The sequence below is a fragment of the Hordeum vulgare genome, chromosome 7H, assembly GCF_904849725.1.
Source record: "Hordeum vulgare subsp. vulgare chromosome 7H, MorexV3_pseudomolecules_assembly, whole genome shotgun sequence".
NCBI classification, from domain to species: Eukaryota; Viridiplantae; Streptophyta; class Magnoliopsida; order Poales; family Poaceae; genus Hordeum; species Hordeum vulgare.
In genome coordinates, this window is record NC_058524.1 from 621390142 (window position 1) to 621401746 (window position 11605).

At 42.8% G+C, this 11605-nt stretch overlaps 2 protein-coding genes across 3 annotated transcripts; both read right to left on the reverse strand.

The window, feature by feature from the left end:
- Nucleotides 1–616: 616 nt before the first annotated feature.
- LOC123407755 lies at nucleotides 617–2930 on the reverse strand. Its single transcript, XM_045100956.1, has 4 exons — nucleotides 2660–2930; nucleotides 2457–2575; nucleotides 1840–2088; nucleotides 617–985 (listed from the first exon to the last, which is right to left on the reverse strand). Exons 1-4 carry the CDS (start codon nucleotides 2889–2891, stop codon nucleotides 821–823), a joined length of 765 nt encoding a protein of 254 aa, XP_044956891.1. The 5' UTR covers nucleotides 2892–2930; the 3' UTR covers nucleotides 617–820.
- A 5760-nt stretch (nucleotides 2931–8690) lies between these two features.
- LOC123410580 (DDB1- and CUL4-associated factor 8-like) lies at nucleotides 8691–11287 on the reverse strand. 2 transcript variants are annotated; one of them, XM_045103525.1, is made up of 5 exons: nucleotides 11111–11287; nucleotides 10634–10885; nucleotides 10369–10512; nucleotides 9569–10279; nucleotides 8691–9223 (listed from the first exon to the last, which is right to left on the reverse strand). In XM_045103525.1, the coding sequence occupies exons 1-5, from the start codon at nucleotides 11204–11206 to the stop codon at nucleotides 8939–8941; spliced, it is 1488 nt and encodes a 495-aa protein (XP_044959460.1). In that variant the 5' UTR covers nucleotides 11207–11287; the 3' UTR covers nucleotides 8691–8938. The 2 variants fall into 2 exon arrangements, with proteins under 2 accessions (XP_044959460.1, XP_044959459.1); XM_045103524.1 differs by having other exon boundaries at nucleotides 8691–9232; nucleotides 11111–11282.
- Between the last annotated feature and the right edge of the window lie 318 nt (nucleotides 11288–11605).

The following is an 11605-nucleotide window of genomic DNA, read 5'->3' on the forward strand; positions in this document are numbered from 1 at the left end:
CTGATATACTGATACAGAATCTGGATGAAATTCATGTGCCATGTCCAAATTTTTCTTGAATTTTTTTCAATGTTTGTCTTTTTTCTTTCATCCAGATTTACAAACCATGATCGTGCCCTGTCCAAATCAACTTTCCCCTTTCTATCGCTTTTTCCAAGCGACATTCTTACATGATAAATTCAGCAAAGCGCAGCACAGGGCAGCGGCGGCAAACCAATCTTCGACCCGGTCATGGTGATTTTGAAAGACAGGATCAAACCAATCTTCGGCCCGGTCACCGTGTTTTCGAAAGACAGGATCAATGTCGCGCCGCTGGGTCACACGAAGATCAGCCATGCAGCAGTTTCCTTCCACAGGAAAATATGAAGCTACTCCTTGTCCTTGGAATGCAAAACACACGTCAGTTTCCTTCCACAGGAAAATATTAAGCTACTCCTTGTCCATGGAAGTTGGAATGCAACACCCACCTCTTCTTCTTCATGTAATGTACTGAATTTTCCCGTCACAAAATTCACAGGTCACAGACAGCCCCGGCATCCCTTCCATGGGCAATGCAGTACCCACCACCCACCACACAGTGATCACGCATGTAAAGAATGTCACTCAGGGAAGCCCAGAAGGTGTGAAGTTCCTATCTTGTTATTATTATTACCATCCACTGGCTTGTGCTATTTATATACATCTGCATACACATATTTACGGGCACCCATCGACATTAAACAACATACATTCTGTTTATTAACATATAGCAAACCGGGCGAGCGCGGATTAGAGCACCATCCATCATGCGCCGGGACGGCAAGGACATTGCCTCGCCTCCCTATACAAGCGGAAAGATGTTGCCGCTGCCATCATCGTCGCCGCTGTCGAGGTAGTTGAACGGGGCGTCCCCCTCGTAGCGGAAGTCGGGGCCGACGTAGCACTTCATCTCGTGGAACAGGTTCAGGTTGTCCACCAGCTTGTGGAAGATGTTGCACCCGCAGCACTGATGATGCAATCAAGCGTATAGGCTTAGGACATGGTGTGCTTTGATAAGTGCACGAGGTAAGAAAAGGAGATACTATTGATACGGATGTAATATACCCAAAAACGAAGAAACCAAACCAAATCCGAAAAACGAATACTCTAGATTCCGTAGATAACGGAATTATCATCTAGCGCATAAACTAAAATAAAAATAAGATTCACAACTTAACGATGACCAAACAAGGTGTAATTACTAGTAGATCACTGCATAAGCAAGTTTGATTTCGTTAGGCAAAAGAAGCACTATGGTATTACTGGGAAAGTACATTTGGTTAGAGGATTTAAGGTTTGGGAAGCTAGTAACTGGCTATTGGCTGACTGAACTCAAACTGCACACTTGCTTAAACCTTTTGATAGTTTTCAGAAAAAGGTTTTAATTTAACATCTACCTAAATTTGCACAGATTGAAAGAATGGAATCATATACTGAAACAATAACCTGAATTTGTATCACACCAAAACAGCACAACCTACTATTTTTTATCTATGTAGCATCTTCTTAAGGAAGCATATAGCAGTATCATGATTCATGCCATTCTGGTACAAGATGGACGAAACCTTATTCGTGTTCGGTTTTACAGGTGTCAACAGAAATTTCTGTGCAAGAGCATAACTGTATGTCATATGGTAATAACCTCCATTCGCTAACAAGTAATAATAATAGGGCTTCCTATGTTTAAACATTCATCAACTCTTGTCATCGTATGGAATTTAGGCCAACCATGTAAAAGTCATCTCACTCCAATTGTGTAAGACAAAGCTAGCACCACCTCAACCTGGATACTTATCATCCAACAATTGACAGTGGCAATACCTGAACGAACACGGTGCCGTCGGTGTAGGCGTGCGGGTTGATGGCGCGCGTGGTGCGCTGCCCGCAGACGTTGCAGGTGAAGGCCACCCGCATCCGCCGCCGCGGGGACTTTGTGAAGAGCGACCAGGGCAGCGTCGACACCTCCGGCCGGTTCGCGGCACCGCCGGCCGTCGGCGGGCCCTCCATCCCCGACCCCGTCGTCCAGCCACTCCCCGTCGCGGCGCTCATCACCAGCCCCATCGCCGCGTCCTGCAGATGCCACAGCGACCCCATCAGCCGAAATGACAAAATATTAGCACAACACAACGGTGATCCACAGAAGTGACAAAATGAAAATATTAGGCCACATCAGTCCAAGCTGATGGCCTTATGGAAGGAACAAATCAAACGGCGAGCTGTGGCACGAATCGAGGCCGGAAACCGTCGGGATCGCGGACAAATCCGCCTCGAATCGACCACCACACGAGACAGAGGGCATGGAGTTTGATCTAACAGTGACTTGCACGCTAAATCGCACGAGTAAACGGGGGGGAAATCAGAGCAAGGCGCGTCGAATCGCGTGGTCAGAGGATGAGATCAGGGGCCGGAGACTGCCGACGCCGTCTGTCCGTCCGCACCTTTGAGAAGGGCGAGAAGGAGATGCCGTACGGCGCGAGGCCTGTTGGCTCGCCCCCCGAAGACGAGGACGGCCGCCTGGAACCGGCTCCGGCGTCCTCCCCCTCGCCGCCGTCTCTCCCTGCAGGACACACGGGGGCGCATCAGCACCGGTGCATCAGCAGCAGCAGCAGAAGAAGAAGGGGGAAGGGATAGGGGTGCGCACGCTTGGAGGCGGCTGCGACCGGGACGAAGGAGGCGGCGCGGCGCCGGAGCCGGTGAGCCGCGGAGGGGAAGGGCGGCGGCAGGGCGCGGGTGGTGGTGGTGGTGGCGATCGCGACGGACTCCATCGACGGCGGCGGCGGCGAGCAGATTCCCTTTCTTTTCCGGCCCGGTGTCGACTGGTGAGAGAGAAGGCAAGGAGAAACGCATTTGACGTGAGAGGAGAGGATCAGCATTCAGAGCGCGCGCCGGGCCCACCGCCCCACGCGGGTTGTCAGCCTCAGAGCTGAGTCACAGGAGCGCTCTCTGAACCTGTAGATTTTTTTCTCAAAAAATGTTTTCAGTTTATCAAGGAAGGCAAGTTTTAAGATGCTCCCTCTGCACAGACGACCTAAGAAGGTAAGAGTTGATCAAACAACTAATTAATGATATCAACGGTTCAGATCTATTGTATACTCTTACCTCTCATGTGAAAAGAGGGATAAGAGGGAGCATGTTAAAACTGCTCACCAACCAAACCGGCAGAAATTCAAACGAATCAAACGAGGGCGGGCAGGGGTGCCTTCGAAAAACATGCGAAATCGCTCGATTTCTTCTTTTAGCCTCCCCCTATATATTTTTCGTCTGGAGTATCTTCCCGACTTGCGAAGGAATCATAGTCTCCATCATCCTTTCCTCACTCTTACAGTGATCATCACACTTCTATTTACTTACAACTCATGAAAGCTCGATATGACTCAATATGAATGTCTATGACAGTGTATCAGGACGTGCAATGATCTAGTATAACATGTATTCAGCAATATTATGAATGGTGGCTTTGCCACAAAATGCTATGTCAGCCCTATATGATCATGCAAACCAATATGATGATGTAACGCATACCTGGCCAAACGGGTCGTGCTTTTTTGGATCGGTCAAGAAGCCCGGCAGCCCAGCATGCTCTAATTTGGTCGTGCCAGGCACGCAGCCCGCCTCGGGTCGTGTCCGGGCCTGAAGGCTAGGCACGCTGGCCGGCACTGTTGGAAATATGTCCTAGAGACAATAATAAATTAACTATTATTATATTTCCTTGTTCATCATAATCGTTTACTATCCATGTTAGAATTGTATTGAATGGAAACTAAGATACATGTGTGGATACATAGACAACACACTGTCCCTAGTAAGCCTCTAGTTGACTAGCTCGTTGATCAAAGATGGTCAACGTTTCCTGGTCATAGACATGAGATGTCGTTTGATAACGAGATCACGTCATTAGGAGAATGATGTGATGGACAAGACCAAAACTATAAACGTAGCATATGATCGTGTCAGTTTATTGCTACTGTTTTCTGCATGTCAATGTATCTATTCCTATGGCCATGAGATCATGCAACTCCCGGACACCGGAGGAATACATTGTGTGTATCAAACGTTGCAACATAACTAGGTGACTATAAAGGTACTCTACAGGTATCTCCGAAGGTGTCTGTTGGGTTGGCATGAATCAAGACTAGGATTTGTCACTCCTTATGACGGAGAGGTATCTCAGGGCTCACTCGGTAATACAACATCACAACAAGCCTTGCAAGCAATGTGACTAAGAAGTTAATCAAGGGATCTTATATTACGGAACAAGTAAAGAGACTTGCCGATAACGAGATTGAACTAGGTATGGAGATACCGACGATCAAATCTCGGGCAAGTAACATACCGAAGGACAAAAGGAACATCGTACGTGATTAACCGAATCCTTGACACATAGGTTCAACCAATAAAGATCTTCGTGGAATATGTAGGAGCCAATATGGGCATCTAGATCCCGCTATTGGTTATTGACGATATAATGTCTCAGGTCAGGGCCTAGGGCCGTGGGCCCGGCCTCTTCCTTAAAATCTCTATATGTCAAGCCCAAGCCCAGCCCGGCCTGTTGACGGGTTCAAAACTCAGACCCAAGCCTGACCCATGGGCAAGCTCGTCGGGCCTAGGCCCTGGATTTTCGGGACGGGCATGGGCGGGCCGGCGGGGCCAGGTCGGAGATGGCCAGGTATATCTATGTATATGAAGCAGCTGGAGGTTAAATGTTTCGACATTGGAAGCCACATCGGGGGCTACTGAGGGAGTCCGGAACAAAGGGGTCCCCGGGCCGCTTATCTATTCTCATGGGTCGGACTCTTCGGTCGTTCGATCATCATTGGTGGTATTAGAATTGAGATTGACTCTTCCGAATACTTGGCGTACAATCCAAGACGATGCAGTAATCGGCATATTCCTTTCGTGATGTAACCAACATTGTGTAACCCGAGCATCCCTGATGTCTATATACACCAGGGGTCGTAGTTCATAGGATACATTAAACTCATTACGATCAGGGTTTTACACCACAACAGTCAATCTCGAGGTAGATCAACGTTGTACTTTGCACTACTTCATCAATACAACAAGAGCAGGACATAGGGTTTTACCTCTATAAAGAGGGTCCGAACTTAGGTAACATCGTCTCCTTCGTCCCTTGTTACCTATCGACCCAAGACCCGCAGTTCGGACCCTCTACTCGAGATCAACCGGTTTGACACACCGACAACGGGCACCACCATTGGCTTATCCCAAGCTTGAGGGAGGTGTCCCGGTATCGTATCACCATCACTTTCATAATCACTATCTATCTTAGTTCGATCCTTAGTTGTTTCATGATTTAAAGAAATATATTTAAGATTTGCTTTGCTTAGATTTTTTTTATTTTAAGTTCCATCTATCCTTGTAATCGAGTACGTGATTTATATAATAAACATTAGTTGAGTTTTTTAAAAACACAAACTTTTTTGAAAATCCTGGACAACAAGACAATAAAACACAACGATTTGTAAGAAAATAAAGAAAAGAAAAAAATAAAATTGAAATTGAAATGAAAGGAAAGAAAATAAAATAAAAATAAAATGGAAAGAAAAAAAGAAAAGGAGAAAAATAAGAGAAAAATGAAAAAAAACGAAAAAGCAGAACAAAGAGAAAAAAACGGTGTGCAAACGGACCAGCGGACGAACGCCACGAACGGCCAACCCACACAGGTTGCAATTCTGAAGAAACATTTGAAATCGTAAACAATGTTTTAAAAGACTAAAAAACCCTAAAACAAACCTTTTTTTACAAGCGTGAACATCTTTTTGCAAACATGAAGCGAATGACTTTGGGAAACATGAATTGTTTTGAGCCGAACATTTTATGTTCATGTTTATTAAAAAACACAATTGTTTTCGAAAAAAATAATGTTTAACGAAACAAGTACACTTTTCAAAACTTTGTGAACAAATTTTTAATGAACTCAAACAGTTAGAAAAATATAAGCATATTTTTTAATATATTAATAATTTTAAATGTGGAACATTTTTTAACTGTTAACAAAATTTAAAAAGCGTGAATTGTTTTTGGAAACATGCACATATTTTTTCAAACTCCCCCAAATAAGATTGAAAAGACGAACATATTTTGAAATTTGCGAAAACAATTTGGAAACACGGACATTTTTTTACCTGCAAAAGGGAAACATGAACATTTCCAAGAGATTTGAACAAGTTCTGAAAGCATTTGTGAAAAGATGAACATTTTTCGAAGAGTATAAACGTTTTTGAAAATCATGAACAACAAAACAATAAAACACAACGATTTAAAAAAAAGAAAGGAAAGGGAAGAAAGAAAATAAAAATCTAACGGAAAGGAAAGGAAATATAAACGAAATGGAGATAAAAAAGAAAAGGGGGGAAATGGTAGGGAAAAAAGAAAAAAAAAACAGAAGAAAGAAGAAAAAACGGTGCAGGAAATTTCTAATGGGGCCAGCGGACGGACGCCACGGTCCGCGTCTGCCTGTGAACAAAAACAAAAACAGACGCAGGCAGCCGCGTGGAATGTGTTTAGCACCACATCGCTCGGTCAGCGACGTCCCACGCTGGCGTTTCCATCGCCGTGGACGCAGAGCTGACTGATCATCAGCCCTGCCGAGGCTAAAGCGTTCGCTACGCGCTTCTGGCCGGGCCCGACCTGGCGGCCTGTGACCCTAGGTCTCTCCTCGGGAGGTGCGGGTGTGTGTGTGTGTGTGTGTGTGTGTGTGTGTGTGTGTGTGTGTGTGTGTGTGTTAGAATCACGGTGTGATGTTAGTCTTTTTTATTTTTTATTTATCTTTTATATTTCCTTTTATTCTTTATTTATCTTTTATTATTTATTTTTAACTTTTTATTTATCTTTTATTATTTATTTTTATTTTTATTATTTCTCATTTCTTTTTATTTACTTTTTATTATTTATCTTTTACTAATTTTTTATTTATCTTTTTTTGTTTCTTTTTATTTTTTATTTTTATTTCTCTTTTATTATTTATTATTTACTTACTATTTATCTTTTATTATTAGTTTATTAATGATCTATTTTCCTAAATATTTTTTATTTATTTTATGTTACTTTTAGGTATTATTTTCCTTCTATTTTCCTACTTTTTATTTGTTATTTATTTTTTATTATTTCTCTTTATTCTTTATTTATATTTTATTATTTATTATTTATTATTTATTTTTGTTTTTATTTATTATTTATTTACCTTTTACTATTTATTATTTATCTTTTTCTATTTGTTTATTATTTATTTATCTTTTTTGTTTCTTTTTTATTTTACTATTTCTTTTTATTTTTATCTATCTTTTATCTTTTATTATTTATTTATCTGTTATTATTTATTTATCTGTTATTATTTATTATTTATTTATCTGTTATTATTAGTTTTTTAATGATCTGTTTTCCTAAATATTTTTTATTTATTTTATGTTGCTTTTAGGTATTCTTTTCCTAATATTTTTTGACTTTTGTTTTATTAGTATTTTTAATTATTTCTGTTTCTCTCAATTTTATTTTTCTTTTATGTATTGTTCTTTGCAGGCCGTGCGACAGGTGCGCATGTAAAGTCTGAAATAAATAAAAAATCAAAGTAACTAAGTTTTTTTTCCTTTTCCTGATATTTTTTCTTTTTGTTTGCTACACTTTACTATTAGCTTTGTTCTCATTGTATTTTTTAAATTTTTTTAATGCTCCACGGTTCGTATTATATGTCACCTTATTTTTCCTAAATGTTTTTTATTGATTTTATGTTACTTTTAGGTATTATTTTCCTAATATTTTTTGACTTTTGAGTCTTTTTAATTATTTCTGTTTTCTTATTTTTTTTCCTTTTATGTATTGTTCTTTGCAGGCCGTGCGACAGGTGCGCATGTAAAGTCTGAAATAAATAAAAAATCAAAGTAACTAAGTTTTTTTTTCCTTTTCCTGATATTTTTTCTTTTTGTTTGCTACACTTTACTATTAGCTTTGTTCGCATTGTATTTTTCAAATTTTTTTAATGCTCCAAGGTTCGTATTGTATGTCACCTTATTTTTCCTAAATGTTTTTTATTGATTTTATGTTACTTTTAGGTATTATTTTCCTAATATTTTTTGACTTTTGAGTCTTTTTAATTATTTCTGTTTTCTTATTTTTTTTCCTTTTATGTATTGTTCTTTGCAGGCCGTGCGACAGGTGCGCACGTAAAGTCTGAAATAAATAAAAAATCAAAGTAACTAAGTTTTTTTTTCCTTTTCCTGATATTTTTTCTTTTTGTTTGCTACACTTTACTATTAGCTTTGTTCGCATTGTATTTTTCAAATTTTTTTAATGCTCCAAGGTTCGTATTGTATGTCACCTTATTTTTCCTAAATGTTTTTTATTGATTTTATGTTACTTTTAGGTATTATTTTCCTAATATTTTTTGACTTTTGAGTCTTTTTAATTATTTCTGTTTTCTTATTTTTTTTCCTTTTATGTATTGTTCTTTGCAGGCCGTGCGACAGGTGCGCACGTAAAGTCCAAAATAATTAAAAAATCAAACTAACTAAGTTTTTTCTCCTTTTCCTGATATTTTTTCTTTTCGTTTGCTACACTTTACTCTTAGCTTTGTTCGCATTGTATTTTTCAAAAAAAATTACTGCTCCAAGGTTCGTATTGTATGTCACCTTCTTTTTTCTGGCCAAAAGCAGGAATAAACCACAGTATCAGCGGGCTCTGTTTTCAGATGCTGTGTGCAGCCACCGCCAGGTGAAATAATTTTACCCCCAGCAAACATTTACACACCAACAATACAAGCACTCAACTATCCTGGACCGGAGAGTGCGTATGTACAAGAAATCTATTGCCGTGGGCTCAAAACTCAAAAGGGAACCCTAGCATACCCCCTGCACCGCGGCGCGAACACTACAAGGAATCATCAATCAATCGTTAGCTCCTCTAATCAATCGTCGATCATGTCTTCGGTGCCACCCCCCTCGTCGCCGTCTTCGCCGCCGGAATCTCCGTCCGTCGTCACGCCTTCCTCATCCTCCTCTTCATCGCCCTCATCCTCATCATCATCATCGTCGTCCTCGTCATCGTCATCGTCTGTGTCCTCGTCATCATCGTCGTCGTCTTCTTCATCATTATCGGAGGAACCGGAACCCGAGGGGCCAATGATAAAATCATCCATCAAGTCGGATATGTCGGAATCATCGCTGCTCATGCTGCTGAATAGGAACGTATCCTGTTCATCCTTCATTCAAAAGGTAAAAATCCGCATGTCAGTATTGTGTCACCAGTCGGTATGTTCGTATCATTGTATAACAGTAATAAAACACAGAATGCCAACATATGGCTCCATGCTCGTTAGAATCATTGCAACAGAAATATTTGAGTCGCATCTAATATATGAAAGTGTGAGTGGACTAAACGTTTTCACTACTCAAAAATGAAAACAAATTCTTTATACAAGTGCTGTGCATAAATGCGGAATCAACACATTAGGCCATATATCTACCAAGTTATATGCGTGGAAGAATGTAATGAACAGCAAGGAACACAACTTTTTTGAGTTAAACAGAGAACAAACCTCATCAAAGTCAACCGTCGAGGGGTTCTCACAATCACCAGGTGCCCAAATCTTAATGTCTGTAGCAAAGCCGCTGCTTGCGACAACAATTTCAGAAGGGTGCTGTTCAACACAGTTGACAATCCGTTTATCTCCTTTCATCGCTCGCATGAGCACCCCATCCTTCTTTCTCCAAATAAATACATGGCCACAGTCCGATCCGGAGGCAACATAGTCACAATTGGGACCAAGGAAGTTGACACCCTTAATGCTTTGCTTGTTACGGTGTCCCATGAAAACCTTAGGTTCAGGCAAGATGTCCTTATAAAGGGGTAAGCCAGCACCCACCCCGTCACCAAGCAGGGGCATCTCACCAACCTTAAAACCGTTGAAGTGCAACCCATGCTCTCTCTCAAAAAGGTATATATTGTCCCAACTATATGATGCTAATATCTCGCCAGTCTGTGAGAAGGCCAGACCGGTTATTCCATCTTTGTTTTGAGTAATCAAACCCGGAGGGCAGAAGTAATCAACTGGGCAACCAAAATCCCCGTGCAGATACTTACGGGTATCATATAACCTCACAAACTCGTCAGATCCAGAGACTGCCACATGATATGGATTTCTTGGGTCTACAGCGATGGCATAAAGTTCGGGGGCATCATTCTCGCCATCATCGTAAACCACCCCAACTTTAAAGAGTTCTCTGGCGTGTTTCCCCCTTAGGTCAAACTGGAAGGAAAACAAAAGTTAGCAACAAAGGGACCCAACAGTGATATAAAGAAATTACAAATGGAGGTACCAGCAAGTTAACAACGTACGCGCCACACGTATCCATCTTGCCCGCTGCTATAGAAGGTGTTGGGATTCCCTTGCTCGACGGCCAACCTGTGCACCTCATACGCCATCTCGACAACCTGATCGACATACACACGGCCCGCTTCATCTATCTGCGCATACCTCACCTGTTCCATTCCGCGGCAAGAACAAACGCCAAACAATGAAAGTTTGAGCAACGCAATCGCGCAAGATGAACATGGATAGAACCGTCGACTAAGGGTGTAACTCCAGTGCAGGTGTACACACCTCCCCATCGCCGCCGCAGGTGACGATGCTCCGGTCGTCGGAGAGGGGCATGAACTGCGCGTGGAGCACGTTGTTCTCGTGGCCGGTGTGGAACTGCACGGCCGGCTTGGCTCGCACCCAGTCCCACAGCACGACGGTGCGGTCGTCCGATCCGGACAGCAGCAGGCTCCCGTTGCTGTTGAAGCTTATGGTGTTGACGCCGCCCCGGTGCTCCCGCAGCCGCTTCTGTATGCCAAGAGAATTCACAAAGTCCTGCACATCGCCAGCCAAGAAGGCACCATCGTTACGGGAAGCAACGGCTAAATTACTGTACAAAATAGTACTACCGGAAGGCGATGGCCCGCCATGGAGCTAGCAATCAGGGAGCTGCGGGGGTGCTCTGAGCCTAGGTTAACCGCGGTGAGCCTCGCTAGGTCGGGCTAATCCAGCTCAATTTCCAGGGTGGAGGAATGGGGAGAGGGGGGAAGGGGGGTGGACCTGGGAGGCCTTGACGGAGTCGGCGAAGCGCTTGGGCCGGAGGCGGCCGACCTCCCGCCCCCACAGCTCCGCCATCCGCGTCCCCTTTGCCGGCATCGCCGCCGCCGCCGCCGTCGGCGCGAGGGTTTCTCGGCTTCTTCGCCCTGCTCTGTTCGTTCACGGGGAGGACTGGGAGCCGGGGGAAGACCGGAGAAGAGGCCCATGGCGGTGACCGAGGGGCAGATCTGGCTGGCCGACTGGCCGTCCATCTCCGAACAATAGGGCCGAAACCCGCGGAAGGGTGGTTCTTTTGTTGGGCCTTGGAACAACGAGGACTTTTGGTTGGGCCTGGTCCGCTGCTAACCAGATGACTTACTTCCCTTATCTCGAAAAAAAAAACTTACTTCCGTGGGTGTCTCAAACAAACAAACAAAAAAGATGACTTCCCTGAGGCAATGCCTGCTAGTTACCGTGGTAAATCCTACTCCATTTTGACACTACAATAGTGCAAAAAAA

Bases quoted from the DNA above. Each gene is read 5' to 3' on its own strand.
- LOC123407755 (XM_045100956.1), bottom strand. From the start codon at position 2,891: ATGCTGATCCTCTCCTCTCACGTCAAATGCGTTTCTCCTTGCCTTCTC. The intron at 2,576-2,659 runs GTGCGCACCCCT...TGTGTCCTGCAG, and splicing joins GGTCGCAGCCGCCTCCAAGC to GGAGAGACGGCGGCGAGGGG. The intron at 2,089-2,456 runs GTGCGGACGGAC...TGGCATCTGCAG, and splicing joins CCTTCTCGCCCTTCTCAAAG to GACGCGGCGATGGGGCTGGT.
- LOC123410580 (XM_045103524.1), bottom strand. From the start codon at position 11,206: ATGCCGGCAAAGGGGACGCGGATGGCGGAGCTGTGGGGGCGGGAGGTC. The intron at 10,886-11,110 runs GTCCACCCCCCT...GGCGATGTGCAG, and splicing joins ACTCCGTCAAGGCCTCCCAG to GACTTTGTGAATTCTCTTGG. The intron at 10,280-10,368 runs GTACGTTGTTAA...TTTTCCTTCCAG, and splicing joins AAGATGGATACGTGTGGCGC to TTTGACCTAAGGGGGAAACA.